This window comes from Gymnoscopelus braueri, assembly GCF_963280865.1.
Source record: "Gymnoscopelus braueri genome assembly, chromosome: 24".
In the NCBI taxonomy this organism is placed as follows: domain Eukaryota; kingdom Metazoa; phylum Chordata; class Actinopteri; order Myctophiformes; family Myctophidae; genus Gymnoscopelus; species Gymnoscopelus braueri.
In genome coordinates this window covers 22860364-22881027 of record NC_137626.1, presented here as the reverse complement: position 1 = coordinate 22881027, position 20664 = coordinate 22860364, and the positions used below count along the sequence as shown (strand labels likewise).

General features: G+C 42.3%; 1 protein-coding gene across 2 annotated transcripts in view; it reads right to left on the bottom strand.

Moving 5' to 3' along the window:
- Nucleotides 1-20664, bottom strand: part of mgat5 (alpha-1,6-mannosylglycoprotein 6-beta-N-acetylglucosaminyltransferase) — a 145780-nt gene that overhangs the window by 89598 nt on the left and 35518 nt on the right. For both annotated transcript variants that reach the window (XM_080422531.1, XM_080422532.1), the window contains exon 3: nt 16230-16394. In XM_080422531.1, coding sequence (XP_080278657.1) covers nt 16230-16394 — 165 coding nt within the window. The remainder of the gene's footprint in view (nt 1-16229; nt 16395-20664) is intronic.

Genomic DNA, 20664 nt, shown 5'->3' with positions numbered 1-20664 from the left:
GGTGAGCAGTGAATTGATTAATTAGGGAGATGCAGAGAGAGTGAGACAGACAGAGAGGAGAAATAGAGTAAAAGGTGTGTGCAGAAAGGTAGAGTGCAAGAAAAGAGAGAGAAGCTAATGGATGAGAGAGCGGTTTGAGTCACACAGTGAGTGAGAGAAGCGATGGAGAGAGAAAGGACAAATGGAGAGAGAGGGGAGAGAAATGAAGAGAGAGAGAAGCACGTGGCAAGGCGTGTGGTGTGCTAACTCCAGATGTTCCTTCCATCCATTTCCATCCCACCCTGGCCTTGATCAACCACAACCCCGGAGGGGAGAACCTACCCATGGGGAATGGAGAGAAGAGAGGATGGGAGGGGGTGTGCGGGTGCGCCAAGGCCTGCTGTGAACGTGTGTGTGTGTGTGTGTGTGTGTGTGTGTGTGTGTGTGTGTGTGTGTGTGTGTGTGTGTGTGTGTGTGTGTGTGTGTGTGTGTGTGTGTGTATACGTGCCAGGGTTGGACTCGATTTATTCGATTCCATTCTATTTCATCAGCTCACAATATGAAAAGCAACTGTTTATTTGCTGATGTAGCGTCCGTTTGCTCGCTACCCGATCGTTCCCTGCTTAAAAGCAAGAAGAGAGCCCAGAAACATCTGGGCTCTCTTCTTGCTTTTAAGCAGGGAACGATTGGGTAGCAATCCTAACTAAGTTAGCGTACAGCAGAAACCAAATGTAGAGGAATGTCTGGTTTCTGTAATGTCTGGTTGAATGTTTGAAATTATGTTTTCTTCAAAACAAGTTGTCCAATGTTTGAATGCAGAAGAGATGTGTGTTTTGCTGGAACGCAAAATAAACTCAAGTCAGTTCTAAATGGTAAATGGTGCATTTATATAGCAAAGGCGCTTTACAATGATTGTGCATTACATTCACCCATTCACACACACATTCATACACCGATGGTGAAGGAAACCATGCAAGGCACCAACCTGCTCATCGGGAGCAATTAGGGGTTCTTGCTCAAGGACACTTTGACACCAACTCTGGGGGAGCCCGCGATCGAACTGGGAACCTTTTGGTTCCCAAGCGGCCACTCTACCCCCCATGCCACTGCCGCCCCTTGAAAATATCAAATTCTGCAATATAAATTCAATAATTCAAATAATAAAAGTCCTCTCCTGATATACTGCATCTCTCTGCAGCTTATCATTTAACCTCTGTTCAGCACATTTTAGTACTGAATAACTAAAAGTATTTTCTGTATAGAAAGATGGTACATAATATTGACTTTTGTTACTACAGTACTTTCGTGAAAACACAACTATATCAAGACAGATTATGGCATGTTCTCATGCCTAGTACCATATAATAATCATCATCATCATCATCGTGTTCTCTAGGGCGAGCTTTGTGAGGAACTCCACAGCCGTGGTTGAGGATATATATTTTTTCGCTGTGCAATCTCAAGCCACTCTGCAATGCACCCAGCAGGCCCTAATGAAGGAAAAACGACGCACACTTTCTTCCCATTTGTTTACAAGTAGGCTATAAGGAGGAGTGGTGTAGTGCGCTCCATATGGGGAGGAGGGCTCTCCAGGGACCCCAAGATAGCTAGTTAGCTGAACTCACACCCACTCAACACACACACACACACACGCACACACACACACACACACACACAATGCGGCAGTTTCGCTGTGCATGCTTCCAGCTCGATGTGCAGGCTAGAGGACATCTTGAAGAGGTACATGTGTTGGAAATGCTCCGCTCCACACTGCTGTTCTCCATCATGTCGTGGAGCTGGCAGGTAGAGCAAGAGTGACTTTAGCTACAGAGATCTGGACAGTCCGTGGGCCAACAGCCCATCCTTCCTGGAGCAACAAATCAAAGGGTGGGGTTGGGGGGGGGGGGCTTAAGGCTGTTTGCTCTGGCTTCAAACTCCAGATGTGATGACTTGTCATGCTAGGATATGTGCTGCAGATTTGTCTCTGGCTATGGTGGCAAACACCGTACTATTGGGTAACAAGGGGGCAGGGGAGTGCTGAGGAGGTACACTGGACACTAGGGGTGTGCCGATACACTAATTTCACCAAACGATACGATACGATATTTGGCTCACAACTTCTATATGATTTCGATACGATACACACTTTTTTATTCTGAAAATATATGGGGGAGAAAAAATGCAAACAAATAATTCTGTTTTTGCATTATTCAAAACGGCTATTGTAGCTTTTCAGCTACAATAGCCGTTTTGAATCCAAATAGGGCAATAGTGTGACACCTGACCCGAAAAAAACAACATGTTGTCACCCTTTTCACCTCGGGGCTGTTTGCATGCCTGATTATTATTATTGTAATTTTTTTATTATTATTATTTTTTTTAAACGATTTTTTCCCCCCCCAAAACGATACATATCGTCACGAAAACGTATCGCGATATATCGCGGGACGATATATCGGCACACCCCTACTGGACACATTCGAACCCATGCCAGATGTGTGGATGGCTAGATAAATTCACACACATGCCCTCATGCAGGAAACAACAAGAGGTCCCTGGCCCAGCCAGCACTGCACTGCACTTAACGGGAAAGCCCTGATTGTAAATTCAATTCAATTAAAAAAGAAATAAATGCTGTCCCGTCATTGATAGAGTGTGTGTCTCTCCACACTGGGATTCGAATCGCTCATACACAACATGGAGTGCAACAGTTTCAATGGACGCTTTACTAGCAATCCTGCAACAATACAATATTTACGGTCAACTTGCCACTGTTTACTTCCTTTGAAGCCACACTCAAGCACACACACATACACATAAAGAAACACACACAGTGCACAGAGATCACAGGCCCCTATTGTCCAGCTTCCCATCTAGGTAGGAGAACGGTCCCAGACAGTATTATATTTAAGTGTTCGCTGGCTGCTACGCACACTTGGAGAGATTCCGAGACGCAGACAAGACAGACCACATTCCAACCAGTTAAGTGACCCCACTCAAACACAAGCTACTGTGCCCTAACTTGACAGGTTTACTCTGGCTTCATTCAGCACTGGAGTTTCACCATAGCAAGACAACCTCTGCGATGTCGGTCAAAATGTGCCAAAGAAATAAAAGGAAATGTCATCCAGCTCAGTTTCCATCAACCGCACACACAATGGGTCCCATTGTTTAGAAAATGTGTCTGTCTTTTTGTAGCATTATAAACGATCCAATCGAGCAGAGTATTGGTGTTGCTGCAACCAGCATTAACAACCAAAGAAATGGTACATCACCCCAGAACCACAATTTACCCTCACACTGACAATCACTCAAAACGCCTACAGAACATTTCCAGAGTGTGTGTGTGTGTGTGTGTGTGTGTGTGTGTGTGTGTGTGTGTGTGTGTGTGTGTGTGTGTGTGTGTGTGTGTGTGTGTTGGGGAAGGGGTACAAGACATGTGGGCTCAGCTACATTGTCTCTGCAGTTGCGGGAGGTTTCAAGACAGCACAAGACCAAGAGCATTTTCACAGAAGCAAGCATGTCATTAGCAAATTTTCACCCCATCAAGGAACTGGAGCCAATGTGGTCGTAAAAGCTGCCGCCGGAAATTAAATCAGATCTCCACTTCTTTGTTTAACTCTCTTTTGTGCGATGTGGAATGGTTTTTCAGCACCGACCATATCCGCACCGCAGCCACTTGTGCCCTGATGTGTTAATGAATGTGAAAAGTGACAGAAAGATTCATGTGTCATGCGTGTGTGAGTGAGTGAGTTTGTGTGTGTGTGTGTGTGTGTGTGTGTGTGAGAGAGAGAGAGAGTGTACGTATGTGTGTGAGTGTACGAATCTGTGTGTGTGGAGATCTATATGTGATGGGTACTTGGGAGCGGACAGAATCTCTCAGCACCTGATTAGTATTGAGTGTGTGTGTGTGTGTGTGTGTGTGTGTGTGTGTGTGTGTGTGTGTGTGTGTGTGTGTGTGTGTGTGTGTGTGTGTGTGTGTGTGTGTGTGTGTGTGTGTGTGTATGTGAGAGAGTGTGTACAGTATGTTTGTATACCTGATTAGTATTGATCTGATCCTTGAGGAAGTAAACAGGCCTTCCCGGCCATAATGGAGACCACAGGCTCCACTTTAAATCACAAGAAGACCGGTTCCGACATTATGACATATTCGATTCTATTCTTATTATCTTATTTATTTATTGATTGGGGCGGGGGGGTCAATTGATTGTTTACATAGATTATCACCCGGGCATTTGTCGTTGTCCGAGATGATGCCACTGATGGCCGGCATGTCATATGCTGCAACCCTATTTCTTTGCGGACCAGTTGAGAAGGTCGCTCAGCACGTGGAGGCAGTTTAGCTTGCACGGATTGCTCAGCTAGCCGTATCAGCCCGAGGGCTGAGTGGAATAATTTCTCCATACTGTTCGTGAAAGCCTTACCGTCTTCTTATTATCATGTGTACTAGGCTGTGTAATGACCTGTCTTGTGGCAAACTGTGACATGAGGCGGATGTTCATTCATCCTTTGCCTTATGACATGTTCTGACTATCTGCAAACTATAGAATCTGCTTTCAACAGAGAACTACTTGACCACCGCCCTTTGTTATTAATCATGTACTTACTCATGTAATATATGTTGGCCTCAACATCCTGATTGTGGTGATGACTGTTACCACCCTCTCTGTGCTATATTACTCACCTCACCCAGGGCAAATAAAGGCTGGGTACAGTATTGTATATATGATGATCCCATTGTGCCCATTGTGTTTCTACAGTACAGCACGGCCTAGCATTGTGACTTTGAAATACTGTATGCCTATAAGTCTGATAGAGACAGATTTTAACCATATTTATCTTTTTTCCTTTAGTCACTTGTTGTGATTAACGGTCAAAGAGTGACTGAGTGAAAACCGATGATACTAGCAATAACAGATAAATCATTAGGTCAATTACCAGATTGTAGTTCTCTGTGTTACGCGTCTGCCGTCGTCGCCGTGCACGTTCATGCACACGCATGTGAAATTCAAGTTTGGTTGCATGTGCACATGTACTGTAACTGGTCCATAAAAATGATTGTGGCCCTTGTACTTTACAGCCTCCCATAAAGAACAGTAGTCTGTTTTAGCACTGTGGTGCAATGTGTGAAATGTTGATTTCAGACCCTGGAGTCTGACACAGCATCTGAGCATTGATTTTCAGCGGCCAAATGCATTTTGTATGTACAAGGACTTTTACTTTGCAGTGCTTGCTCACGTACGGCATGGCAACTTTTATTCTAAATATATACATAGGCTACATTTGTTTTATTGAATTTATTTTAATATAACCGTATAACTGTATATAATACGGTCACTGAAAAGAGACAGGAAAAGCTAGAGATTTGCGTATTAAAAGACTATTGAAACTGTTTGAAGTGGGATTGCTCCATTGTTCTACTTGCAGAGGCTTTGTGCCTGTAGCCCTGCGGCATAGAGGAGGGGGCACCAGTGGAGGGAGGAGGTGGAAATTGAGCTCAGCACACAGTGCTATTCTGGCTCTGTGCTGCGATACATGATCGAGTCCCTGTCCTTGACTTCCTCCGTCCTTCGGTGACATTGAGGCCTTTGAGGATCTCTCATCCTTCAGGCAGCGCTAGCCTGGGACAGCCGCAAAGGGATCGATGACAGAGAGAGAGAGAGAGAGAGAGAGAGAGGGAGAGAAAGAGGGAGAGGAACGGATGCTCTGAGCAGCAGACAGGGCCCTCCATTAGCAGGGAAAGCAGACTGTGTCTCAATAAAACAAACGGAACAGAAAAAGCTAGACGAAAAATGCCAGATGTAACAAATCAGCAGGGCAGCAGTGCTGGTGTGGATGAATAGTATTTAACCAAGGGAAGGTATCTTTAACATCAGCATTAGCCAAACTGCTATCTTTAACATTGGCATGAGCCAGGAGCATGAGTGTGTGCGTGCGTGTATGTGTTGTTTGCGTGCGTGCATGCATGCATGAGTGCGTCCGTGTGTGCCTGCGTGTGTGTGTGTGAGTGAGAATAGGATTACATGTGTAAATGACTGCATTGCACAGGCATATCATTGACCTGGTGGAAGCTTCACCATGTCATGTATGTCAGTACAAATGCTGAATGGTTTACCAGTAGTCATGACCTATATTCCAATATCAATAACGCCCCTGAAGTATTTTTTTGTTTGCTTATAAATCAAGATCAGAGACGTGCTGATCCTTGAGGTAGATCCAATTTACAATTTTGACATTTAGCAAACACTCTTATCCAGAGTGACTTACAATAAACAAGGTCATTAATCACATAAACAGAATGCAGAGTGAACAGTGTAGTAGTGCCTCAAGAAACTAGGATGCCGGATAAACAATGAAACTACTGTAGCATTTGTAGCATTTGCTTACAGACTTAAGCACTTTCAATCTAGTATCGCTATTTTGGGCATGTCATTATAGGTGAAAAGATTTTCAAATTTTTACAAAAATAGCTCACAAAGATAGCTAAAAGATCACAACGTGTGATGCATCACAGTCATATCCTGTCACGACAAAGAATAAAATGGCTGAAAACATAAAAAGATGAAATATGGAGATACAAGGTTTCTGCCAATGATATGCAAGAGTGTGGTAAAGGAGAGAGAGGGAGAAAAACGGTAAAAGAAGACTCAGGACCAACTCTCATCTGCCCCTCTGCTGTTCAGCAACCAGCCTAGATAATCCTACTTTCAACGCCGTAGGCTCCATGTGTAGCTTCTAAGTAAGTCAAACCTCATTCACATAGCATCTGTTTTAAACCAACGTTCATGAGAAACAGCAAACACGTACAGTAGAACTTGAAACGAATTCCAGAGCAGAGTAAAAATGTTGTAAGCAGCCGTGAGACACAGGGAAAGGCATACATGAATCGATGAATAAGATAAACCTCGTGCTGAAGTTGTCACTGTGCACTGAGGTGCACTGAGGTGACCTGGTGAAACAATGGCTTCAAATCTAGCTCACGGCCCACAACTGAACTCCCTCTTCTCCCATCCCTCTCTCTTGACTGTGCTTTTGGGCAAATCAGAAAAGGGCTTGAAAATAGCCTTCCAAAAAGGAGTAAGTAGCTCAGCCAGTTGGCGTGTGTCCTGCATAAATGCTACAACTCCTCGCGATGTTAAGTGTTTAACTCCCCCATGATCCTCGTCGCTTATCGCCTTTCTCTCCCCCCTCACTCCTCCTCGCTCTTGACATTTGTCACTATCCTGCCAAATAAAGTGAAAATTGTTTTAAAAATAAAAGCACGTCTCCTCTGCTGGAATGGAATTGGTAACCTTTGAACTGGACTAACGGGAACGGACAAAGCTTTGACATTGACTGGACAGTAAAAGAAAAAAGAAGAATGGCAGTTTGCCTTGAGGTGTTAAGAGATGTGGTCTGTGAGTCTGACAACCAGCCTTAAGCAAAGCAACGGCCTTTGGTATTTTCCTCCTGTGCATGATACGGTGGTGGATTGCCGTATGGGCTTTGCCCACACATCAGGAGAACCTAAAAGCTGTGGTGATTTTCCACAAGTCGCAGTCAGGTTCACAGCTCCGGGCGATGAAACAATACCAGCTGGTCATCTAGAGAATGCTTTAGAGGAACTATTTGCAGCCACTCGGAAATTGCTGCTGACCCGAACCCTTCCTATAAGGCTGAGTTGTGCCCTTACCTAACTTTCACACACATACACACACACTCTTGGCACCCATACCTTTCAGGATTAACTCGCAAAACTTGGTCTGAGTTCACAGAGATGCATATCCAGCGCTGTGATGTCATAAATCGATATATATATAATTTTTTTTATTGAATGTCGATTGTAACATTATTATATTGAGACATTTTTTACATTAAAATCGCCTAGTGGGGGGACTTCCTGTTTATTCTTCTTCTAGCACACCAGCAGTACAATTGCTTCCACACTATGCACAAATGATAATGCATGCCAAAATGCCAAATGGAAATCTAATATACTACATTTCCTGCTTGCAACGGTCATATTTACCATACACTGTGTATTTGTATATTATTGCTCCTACGCGATATGCGTCACATTTTCCCAGTTACACAGCACATGCGTGGACACGAATAAGACGATAGCCGTTGCCTCAGAGATGTCCATACATGGCGGCCATATCAGTCGGATTGGCGGTGCAACGTACGTAGGTGTGAGGGCCGCGTAGCGGCCCGAACTCAAGATGTGAACCTCAAGTATATTAAAATTACAGTAAAAAAATGTTTTGCTCCACAAACTCGACAGCTATACATGCACTGGCTTGCTCGAAGAGGCATAAGATATTTTCCCCCCCTAAGTTTGGCCGCGGAGGCAATGCTTTCTGCTAGACAGTGACCAACCCCAACAGCTCTAGGGAACAAACAAGAAAGTTCTAATAGCTCTAATAAAAAAAATCTGATTATCTCTATCTCAGTGACAACATGGGTTTGATTCAAATGTCATTCAAGTGTTTGCACTCAGTGCTGTGCCACTCTTCTATATCAGCTTAATCTCTTCAGAGCTCCGCAGCCGAATCTGTCGGCAACTCCCATTACAACGTGTAGATTTGTTGTTATTAGGAATGATAACAAAGGAGCACCACCGGAAGAGGAGGGCTGAAGGAGAGTGAACGGGCCGACATCCGGTCTCTACATGGGGAATTGGGCGGTGTCCCCAGAGGCCAATTTTCTTTTGGGGCCGATTGGTTCTCAGTTTGATATCAGCTTGACATTTGACCCATTTGATGATTTTAAACAATGCTGTAGTGAACAAGGTACTTCTTTCAATCATATCAGACTTCCCAGAGGTGTCCTTTCCATGTAATTAGATCCACGTAATCAACATCTTAAAAATGAAGAGTAACTGGACTGTTTCATACCAGAAAACAACAATGACAACAACATTGGGCTTCTTTAACGCACAATGTTTGTGTCACTGTCATTCTGCATTTCTAGCTACATACTAAATGCTAGCATTTCTAGCTAAATGGACAGTTTCGTGAAGGCTGCTCTTGGTTTGTCACTTGGTCATGATGCGAAATGAACACTCAATGCTGCAGACAAAAAAAAACAAAAAACAGATAGGACTCAAGGCCAGTACACTCCCCTCAGCTGTTTTCAAGGAGAATTCATTAATGTTTTCTTTCAAAATATCCCCAACTCAACCATATTAGTGAGTGGGAGAGAGGAGTTTGCAGAGCTGCTGGCACATGCTGCTGAGAGACACAAACAAGCCCCACTGTGGGCTCCACGGCATCTATGCTGGATTATTTATCCCATCCCAAACCTCCCAACTCCTAGGACTGGGCAATATATCAATATTATAGTGATATTGTTATATGAGAGACTATATCATCTGGAATTTGGGATGTCATCATTTATTTTTAAAGGTGTTTTAAAGACTGCATTAGAGTAAAGTGATGTGGTTTTCTGATCTTATCCGACCCTCCTTGTTGTTCAATTATTTGTCTTTACACAGTGATCATATAGGCATTACTGATTTATAAATAAATAAAAATCTCTTTGTGTAAACATTTTGTGAGAACACCAATAGTCATCCCCACAATATCGATAGAGGTATTTGTTCAAAGGATTGTGTGATATTAGATATTAGATCTCCCTCCACCCCTGAGTGTGATGTAAGAGCAAAATGACAACTGTGTGACAATGGTCTATGGTCAAAAGACAGTACTGAAAGATTATCTGTACCAAAATGGCCAAAAGGAGTGGAAATTGATTAATCACATTAACCCTGGTGTCTTTATTTTGGGAAAATGTTCAAAAGCATTGAAAAAAAAATCTAAATCTTCAAGATTCAATTTGTTGTTATTTTCAAAAATAGCAGATCTACAAGCGATTATTGCAATTTATTGTACAACAAAAAGTAGTTAAATTCAACCCTACCCACTCAATATTCATTCTTGAATCCATGATGTTGCCCACTGCAGGTAATATACTAATGAATAATATTTGGCTCAGGTCTGGTGCCCGACACGACTTTAGTCCTTCCTGGGCTGACAGATTTCAGATAGTTTGAGACAGAAAACTCTGCAGTCCCGGTGAACTGCTGCTCTGCTCTGATCTTGATAGCAAAGCTTCTGTGAAAGGCAGGCATGTTCCCCCCACTGTCCAGATCCCTATCGCTGTAATTGCTTTCCAGCCCAGAGAGAAGCTGGGACCGCTGTGGCTGGAGAGAGGGGAGGCTGCCTGCCAACTGCTCCTGGACAGGAGGAGACGTGCTCGAGTGAATATTTCTGAGCGGCTGGGGCCTTTTGCTGAACTGCCAACACAGATCTGGACACTGCTTTGTCAGGCTTGACCCCAATTTTTGGGCTCCAAGTGTGCTTGTGGCTTGAGGGTTGTGTTGGAGCCACTGAAGTAAAAAGAACATGCATGTCCAGTGACACATGTCACAGATGGAGGTAGATCTAAAATATATGGACTAGGGCCAACAGAGCACCGAAGTCTGACATCACTGCCACTAGAGGGCGCAATCCCCCTGGGTCACTGCGTAATTTTTTGTATTGGAATCCACATAGGCAAATCTTAGATCGTATCATATAGTGCGTGCCAACGACTCGTCACCACGGGGGGGGGGGGGGGGGCGTGGCATAGTAGCTGCAGACATACTTGAGGGGTGCAATGTTAAGTCAACCTGTTTTATACCCCTCAAAGATGTCCGCCGCTACCAAATGACACTTGTTGACGCCCCCTTCAGGATTTTTGGCACAGAAATAAACAAAGTCAAATAGTCACATACCTGACAAAATCGCTGGGTTGGTTTGTTTATTTTTGGAACACAGTTCTTATACTGTATGAGCCGATCTAAGAAGTGACTCTCCTGATGACGAGGCTAAAGCGTGAAATTTATCCCAGTGCTGAGCGTTTGAATGAAAAGAAAAGCTGCTCTGGTGAAAGTCTAATACATGGGTTCCCAAACTTTTCAGCCCGCGACCCCAAAATAATGAGGAAATTGACTCGCGACCCCACCAAAACCTCGAGGTCATTTATGCACATAAACTTGCACGTTCGGTGCGCATTTGTAATGTATTAAAATGGTAAAATGTACTATCTGTAATCATTTTTAGATTGTATTTCATCCATTCTGTTGAATTTAAAATTAAATTTTATGATGAATTAATAAATTCGCGACCCCACCGTCAGTCTCCCGAACCCCTGGTCTAATAGACTAAATAAGAATAAAGTTAAGTCTACATACTGTAGATTTAAGTATGTGGAAATTTTTTTATGTCTCTTAATTATAATTCAACCTCGTTGAAAAGCAGTTCAACGAATTTGTTTTAATTACGCCTGACATTTTCGTTGCCTACAGTACCTTACTGACAATGATTTATTGTCATAACATCTGTAGAGTACTTTGTAAAACACTGATTTGAGATATGATTTAGGACTAACCTTGCTGTTAATATACTTATTAATTCAATGTCTTTCTTTTACTCGTCGCAGAATGTAAGTGAGCTAAAGAATTATTTAAAAAACTGAACCTTTTCAATGACAACATACTGTATACCAAAATAATAAGAGCGACACTGTCAGGCGGATGAGATTAAGATAGCTGGGTAGCCGTGAGGGAGATGAGAGGGGCCACTATTATACACTCTTGCAAAAGGAAGTAACTTTACTGATAGTGACGGTGATGAACGAAGCTGTCATACAAACATTTTACATTTGCATCCGAGTGATGTTCTCAACCCCGACCCCCGTTATCTAAGGTCATTTTTGGAGGCTGTGAACTTTCTCCTGCTGTATACTGGCTTATGTGGGTGAATCAATACTAAATATAGCAGATAGATTAGGGCTAGATATTTGACATTTTTTTTTAAAGATTTTATCCCTCGATTTTGTAACCCTTTTTTCACCCGGTGCCAATTTGCTAAGTGATCCTGGGCACTACACTCCCCCACCAGCTTAGGGAGGCCAGGGCCGAGCTCATGCCTCCTTCAATGCATGAGAGCCAACTGACCTTCTTGTCACCTGACAGGGGGGAGTTTCCCTGGTTGGACGTAGCGCGTGGAAGGAACACGTTATTCCAACCAGTTCCCTTCCCCTCCATCAGGCGCCCCGGCTGACCAGGGGGAGGCAGTATAGTGACCAGGATTACTACATGTTTTTGTGAGGGTATTAACTACCCTAGGAGACACGGGGAGAACATGCAAACTCCACACAACGCCAACCCCACCTAGGGTATGGGCACTGATGACGCGGAGGAGAAGACACGCCCCCAGCGCCCACAGCGTCCCTGGCGGGAATCGAACCCAGGACCTTCTAGCTGTGAGGCGACAGCGCTACCGACTGCGCCACCGACTGCACCAAATTTGCAGAAGCGTGACTAACACTATGTACAGGTAAGTCACACTGTCTGCAAGTTTGTGTGTATTATAGACAGATAAACAAACAACAGCCTCTACACAATAGTTTTGCATCACTTCACGGCTCAACTAATAAATAAACATTACAGTATAGTGCCTTTCATACATAGCATGTAGCTTGAGGTGCATTACAGAGCCCCAAAAAATAAAAGACAATAGCAGTACCAAGCACATACTTATAACATGTGCTTATTGAACTCTAAATAAGGAAGATCTCTGAGCGATACAGGCAATGTGCAATGTTTGCATAATACATGGCAACGCAGCAGTCGTCATAATTAGATCCTTCAGAAGCAGAGCCACTCTCTGTCTCTCTCTGGCGACTCTGCATCGCTTAACTCAATCAGCCTTAATCCAATTGTGAATACATCACAGCTCGGCACAAGCTACACATTCAAACTGCTTAATGCTGTGCAAACGACACAAGTCTAAGTCCTGCCCTCCAAGAAAAACCAACACCTCGGGGAGGGGTTCCGTCATCTGAAAGCTGGCAGGAAAATCAATGAAAACTAATAAAAAGGGTCACGCGGTGTCAACAGGAGGCCTTATATGAATTATGTCCAAGGAGGATGAAGGCCCAGACACACAAGGTAGGTTAAAATATAAAATATAAAAGCACATTCAATGTGCCGAGGACATAAAAAAAATATGCAAACACATGTATTTGTAAGGCTTTTTAAGGCTTGCACTTTCTTCATGGTGTAGTGACACAAAGTAACAGAGTAACTATAGTTGAAGTCACCACAGGTGACATTAAAATAAAGCATTTCGGTCAACATCAGATACATGAGAACATGCTCAATCAGATAATACCATAATTACAATATATAGTACCTTCAATAAGGAAACCAATTTGAGCATATTTTAGGATTTTTAGAGTTTAAGAGTCTCAGGAATAATTAAAAAAATCATAGAAACGATTATTATTTTAGGACCAAGCCAGCAAAGACAAGAAGGACGAGAGGTCAAAATCCTCACTGAGACTACAGTAACTGGTGCCCTTAAAGGCATAGATCCAGTATGCCTCTCTTCACTGGATTTTGTCCCCACCTCTAGCATCAGAGCTGATGACTTCTGTACTTGCATTAACCCATTAACTGCCAGAGGTATTTTCATATTTTTTTAGCCAGTGCCAGAGTTTTTCATTGAAAAAAATAAAGTACTCAGGAGCCGAGATACAGAATTTTTAAGTTTTAAGTTAACAAGGAAGTGGATAGGAGTCTAGATCTTTGAACAATCATATCTCCTTGGTCTTTGGGTCAAATTAGATTTTTTTTCACTTCACGTAGATCTACGCGATTGGCACGTGGCGGCTTTAAATAGGTTCGCGTAGATCTACGTGATTGGCAGTGAATCAGTTAAGAGCTACTTAGGATGTTAAAATACAATAATAATTCCACTTTTTCTTATGAGTACGCAACACTCATATCAAATGAAAGGTGGAGATCAGAATGTTGTGTCCTTACAATTAATTTCTTGCAAAGTTACAAGTCTTGATTTACATTAAAAAAAAAGTAATATTCCTCCTGAGCTTATCTCAGACTAGAAAATACTAGACTAGACTTCTCAGTATCATTAAGTATTATGCTTGCTGTCAAAAGATGTTTCGTTCTGTTCTAGCTTACAATTAATAAGAATGAAAATCTCCGCATCTTTCAATCTAACTTTCTAGAAGCCAGGTGGCATCAATAATAATGCCATGCATTTAAGCTGCTGTAGTTTTTAACCTGAAATGGAAAACAAAACTACAAAATCAGCCAAGGATTTAATCTCCCTGCCAGAGTCTTACACTCTTGTATCACTCTCATGTTGGGCTTATGTAGCATCTGGCCATAGGATAATTTATGAAGTTCACAGTATGAATGGCATACCTGTGTTCAGCCTCTGTCCCACAGTTAATGTGGCCAACATAGAAACAGCCACAAATGCATTCATGTCCTTAGACAACATGGGCGGTATTACAATGTATGCAACTGGTGACAGGATAGGTTTTGTTACTGAACACATCTCTAAAAGTGTCAGTTTCCCCCATGTTCTCAGAGCTATTACCACAACAAAAATTGCCCTTGGGTCGATAGTGAATATGGTGAAAAGTGACACTTTTACATAAGTGTTACAAAATAACAATAACATGCTATACTTTTCCCTCTCTCTCAATAGTATCCCCTTCCATGAGCACCAGTTGTTTACCTAGAGGTTGGTTAAAAAAAATAAAGGTCTACTGCTATCTCACTCTCTTATGTATTAAACATAGTTGCGTGAAGGTAAATTATTATCCTATCACATAAGTTACCAGAAGGAGCCTGTATATAACAAGTCTTTCAGTTATATTGTTTTAATTTGCTACTACAAAACACGTGGTATAAACATTACATGAGCCTACGACAATATGTCCATTGTGCTGCAATAATTCACTTTAAGTGAAATAACTCACTACCACGTACATTTGGCACTGGTAATATTTATTTACATATTATCTTTTTTATTTTATTTTTTCAATGTTTCCCATACAGTAGAATTCTGGTATGATCAAAATGGCTGCCAACACAACTTTGATTTCCCTTCATTTTCAAGAACAGTGATGATATTATGAGGGCATATTTTCAGCCTCTGCATAAAATAGCAGAGTTTTCTCCGTGTGTGTGTGTGTGTGTGTGTGTGTGTGTGTGTGTGTGTGTGTGTGTGTGTGTGTGTGTGTGTGTGTGTGTGTGTGTGTGTGTGTGTGTGTGTGTGTGTGTGTGTGTGTGTGTGTGTGTGTGTGTGTGTGTGTGTGCGCGCGTGCGTGTGTGTTATTAGAAAATATATATTTTTTAAACAGACTACCGGTACATTGATTTACAGCATGTAGAAAGTCCTTTACATTTGCATAAAACAGAAAGTCACCATAGAAGAGAGTAATAATATTCCAAACAAACAGTAGGTCACTGGAAGTTACGATTATTCGGATATTGTGCAAAAATTATTCATTGAATCAGACCTGTGTCATCTCCTTCTACAGTATGTCTCTCTAAACTACAACCATCGAAAACTGACAATGAAAAATCCAGACTCCCGATTTTTTGACTTTTCCCTTGCTTGATATGCCACTATCTCACCACACACACACACACACACACACACACACACACACACACACACACACACACACACACACACACACACACACACACACACACACACACACACACACACACACACACACACACACACACACACACACACACACACACACACACACACACACACACACACACACACACACACACACACACAAGGAATTCAACTGACTCTCTTAAATGCACTGTCTGAGGCACGGCAAGACATTGTTGTCAAGTTATGACTTAATGCTTACCGTTTTAGTTAATTCTTTTCCGATATCATTGACAACACTTAAGGCCTTTGCAGACAGGGTGCGATTTTTCGCACGGAACACATGGTTCTCTATGACCTCATGCACACCGGCTCCGAATTTGCCGTGCGGCAAGTGGCAGCGGCGGTGTGTCTTTTTTTCAATCGAACACAGTTCGATTCGTGAGTCTTTTCGCATGCGGTTAAAACTGCTGGTTAAATCGTACCCTGTCTGCAAAGGCCTTTAAACACACTGTAGCATCAAAGTAAGTATTTGCTCTGTTGTCATTCAGACAATAAGATACTGTCAAGGTAAGCTTTTAAATTTCTTGGCAGTGACATCAGCTGCTGCTTTTTTTTTTTAATTAAGTTCACTGAGACCCTGAGGTGCCATAGGGTTTTGATTACAAGAATAATCATAATTACATTAGTTTTATGTATGATGTGTGCCCAATTGCATGCCGTATCACAGAATATACAGTATACACATGTGAAACCTGAGAGAGAAGCACTCACCGGCTACGTTGACCTTCTCAGCGTTGGTGGCGCTGGGTACAGCTGTACTGCTGCCGTTGGTCAGGTTGCCCCCTGTGCCATTGTAGATGTTCTCCACTTTGGACTCCAGCTTGCCCAGCCGCAGCATGATGTTATCTAACAACACCGCCAAGGTCTTCTTCAAGTCTAACAACAAGACACAACATGGGAGTGAGTGAAAATCGAATCAACTAAACAAAAACAGATGCAGGACAGCTGACTGAGTCCATGGATAAATGTGATTCATTCATACTGTGTGGTGTGTGCGCGCGTGTGTGTCTGAGAGCCTATGTGAGGTCAGAGGTAATTTAGCCAACATTTTGACAGAACTTAATTGCATTAAAAGGTTGAATTAATGTCAAATACATTTAAAAGCTTCTAAACAACATTAAATATTACGTTTACATGTTGTATGAATGGGGTGAAATGCTACTTGAAATTAGATAGGCGATAAAGGTTACATACGGTAATAAGTAAGAAGAGTATATCACAGTCCTGAATTTATGCCTGAAATATAGTGTTGTTCATAAAACTACAAGAGCATTATAATCGCTGTAATCAGGGCCCACTGAGAATAAAGTGTTTCATCTTGTGCTAATAAAACTCTGATTCTTACCAACACTTCAACAAGTTAGCAGACCAGTTCACCAGTAGTTTGCCTCCAGTATGAAAGAAGAAACTAACCGTAACTCAAGAACATTGTTGATCCCGCTGCAGGGACTGAACCCTACCTGACTAGACAGCTCTTACAAAATGATGAATGAAGGGATTTGATCACCAGTGTAGAATTCTGGCATCAATTACATGACAAAGGGGTCTTACAAAATTGCATCACCCTGGTCATAAAGATAAATGTAGTGTGTGTAGTGTCAAGTGTAAGGAGTAAGTGTATATAGAGTAGTGACTTGTTCTTGCCATAGGAAATATTGACATCAGGGTGTGGTGTAAGGAAGGGAGTTACTATGTTACTAATTAATGTGCATATCTAATCTAGAATAGATATTTTTATCAATACTGCCTCACGGGACAAATTTGTAGGCTAGACTCTCGCTAGAGCACAGCCCAAGAATACACTAGGGAGAAAGCATACTGTTTAACAGTCATTACAATGCTAATCATAATAATCAACATAGTTACACTGTCATGTATTACATTATCTTCGTTGTCGAGGGGAAAACTTGTATGGATTCAATATAGTTATTATTAGTCACAAACTCTTGTTAATACTTTTCATTGGTTAAATATTGATATAACCCACAGACAGAGTTAACCACTTTAAAGGGATAGTTCACCCCCAAAATAACTTTTTTCCTATCGATTAGTCACCCCATGGACACTTGAATTCATGAAAATTCTTTTCATTTTTGTCGCATTCCTAAGCCAATAATTTGATGACTGGCAGCGGTTCGGGTAGGAGACATAAAGAGTCTCCTTTGTGTCTCATAATGGAACCGCTGCCTACCATCATCAAATTATTGGCTTAGGAATGCGATAAAAACAAATAAATATCCATGGGGTGACTAATTGATAGAAAAAACGTTTTTTTTAGGGTGAACGATCCCTTTAAAACTCGCATCCCTATTTTGGGCATGTTATTGAAGGCGAAGATTTGCAAAAAGTTTCAAATATAGCAAAAAAAAAATCTAATTTTGCGCAACACTGTCATACAAGGAGTATAAAGTAGGGCATTCATATATGAGAAATATTCAAATAATAAAAATGGAGAAGCAAGTTTCCTCCATAATAGAGCGAATATGAATTTGGTCTGGGAAGGGTGGGCACATCTTTCTCTGAAAATGGAGACAAAAACAACAAGGACGTTCATTTGAGCTTCTCAACCACAGTAAATCACTGGATTTCACGCTGCCGTGCTCAGGGGCTTATTTGAATGTAAAACCCGGAGACGCGCGGTGCCATTACAAATGACCTTGCCGCTTAATTTGGCTCATCGCATTTCTGTGGGCATCTACTGTCTACAGTGAGCGTCTGTCTGCAGAGGACACAGCCGCCGACGGAGGGGGTGGGGGTGTGTGTGCGTGTGGGGAGGGGCAGAAGAGCAGGCATTTTAAAAGGGCACTGTCGCTGTATTGTATACAAGGAGTTTTTCTGCCTCAGTCCTTATATTTGTCTCATCCTGTTGGGTAAATTGTGATGATATTTCACAGGAAGGGGAGCTAAGTTGCTCTAAAATCCCATTACGACCAGTACATAACATAACATCCAACAACCGGGATGTTGTTGCTGATGGGATGAGAATCTTTTATGATGACTATTAAACATGTGAATTTCAGGCCAGAATGACATCACCAACATAATGCTCACCTGTTAACCAGAGAGCCGCGCCCCGTGCTTTCACAGAGAATCAAACCCCAACCATCGCGGGTGTCACGTCGCATGCGGGCGCCACATTTTCCCGGGGCGTGCCGCATTTGACACGCCACCCTTCATCACGTCAGAGAGTGCTTGGCAAGGGCACAACAAGCCCTGGCAGGGCACAGCTAGAACCTTGTCATGTGAGGAAAGGACTGAATGCCACGGCATTTGGCTGCTTTTAGACGGGCTACATGAGTGCTGTGGGCAGGTTGGGGGGGGGGGGGGATATACAGATACCCAGAAGAGGGTGGAGCATAAATCAAAAGCCGGAGAGCTGATGCCTCGCCAGGATATTGGGCTGAAAGTAGTTAACCGCTTGAGCCTAGCATGCCTAATCTGGGGGAGGACAGCCACAGAAATTAGCAGATCTAAAATCTAAAACAACGCGCCGTTGCGACGAGTTGTGAGCGTGTAGTTATTTTAGGCGACAAGATTTATTGTAGAAGGAAAAAAGAGTGTACCAAGTACAGTGACAACTAGGTCCATTTTACTGTGTGACACAGGAAGGAAAAAAATACAACTTTTATATGCCATTTAATTTCGTAACATAACTTTTAAAAATGCCCAAAACATCTTTACAGTAAGGGTTAGGATTTGGCTCAGTTGAAACTTTTCCAGCATCTGACTCATTTGTATGCACCTCACGCCCCCACCTCCACCCCCATAATACCTTATTGTAAGAGGCAATCAGAAACTCCTTTCCCTCCAACAAAAAGAAAGATTGCTTTAGAAATTGCAATGGTCAATAGTGATTTCAATATTTCAGCTTCAATTGAGCATGCAGCTCTACCTTCCATGAGACTTCCACCATCACAGATCGTGGGGCAGATCGTGTAGGTGCATGTATTACCATTTATAAAAGGGGACCAATTATATGCAGGGAAATACAAGGGCGTGCAAGAGAAAATTATATGTGTTGCTAAAATGGTAAACCATTTAGGCTCTCTTGTCACTGAAAGAAAGTCTAATTATCTTTATGATAACACACAGAGCCGTCTTGTGATGGAATACGTTGAAAGCCATAATGCATCCTTTCGGCAGTTCATATTAATACATCTTGGCAACAGAGGTAACCATGCCTAAAAGGAAAACAATGCCAGTGAGCAATGCATAAAGCTCCCACATCCACTTCAGGGACATCAACGCTTCCCAAATTAAACATGACAGCAGCTAGGTTTTTTGCATCGGACACTGGCATTACGCCTCTGCAGCCACATACGCTACTGGCACTGGGATCATGTAGGTTGAAATTAACGTGTTGACATGCATTCAAACATTGTAATCTTATCTAATCGGAGGTGTGGACTGACTGGACTATTTCGCCAAAACATATAAGGATTAAAAAAACAAGTACTATACAGTACATAACACTACGGGTCATAATATCCAAAGTATAGCCACTAACATGCAGCATGTAAGCCTGGGGATATGTATGCACAAAGGCCTTTTTGATTAGCCAAGCATCATCTTTTAGCGGACCCACAAAACCTTCACAGTGGGTTGTCACAGTGAGCATGAGCACTCGGGCATCAGGAGTGGCAAGCAGAGCGTGCCAAGTATTAGCAAAGCCTTCCCTTTCCACGGGGGCATCGACGAGGTGAATACAGTCGATAGCTGCAGGGATTTTATCCCTCTTCATTAATGCTTTAGATCCAATGCGGTCATAACAGGGTCATTTTCAATGGAGGGATGGAAACACTCGACTTATGACTTGCAACTCAATAATATTTCAAATGTTCACTACTGGGGATATTTCCTGGTTTGCATCGTTAATAAAAAAAAAGGAGTAATGTGCTTCTGTTAGATTAGACAAATACATGTGTCATAATGATAATGTGTCTGGTTTGACAACCTTTGACACGATCCTGTTTCTGGTTTGTCACGAATTTTGACCTGAAGGTCAAAATGTTATTTCTCCACAGAGCAAGCATGCAGGCTCCATTAGCTCGGTGGTAAAAATGGCAGCACTTGCGCAGGAGACCCAGGTTCAAATCCGGGGTAGAAAAGCTAAGTTACATATTGCAGCTTTCATTTGAACTAGAAA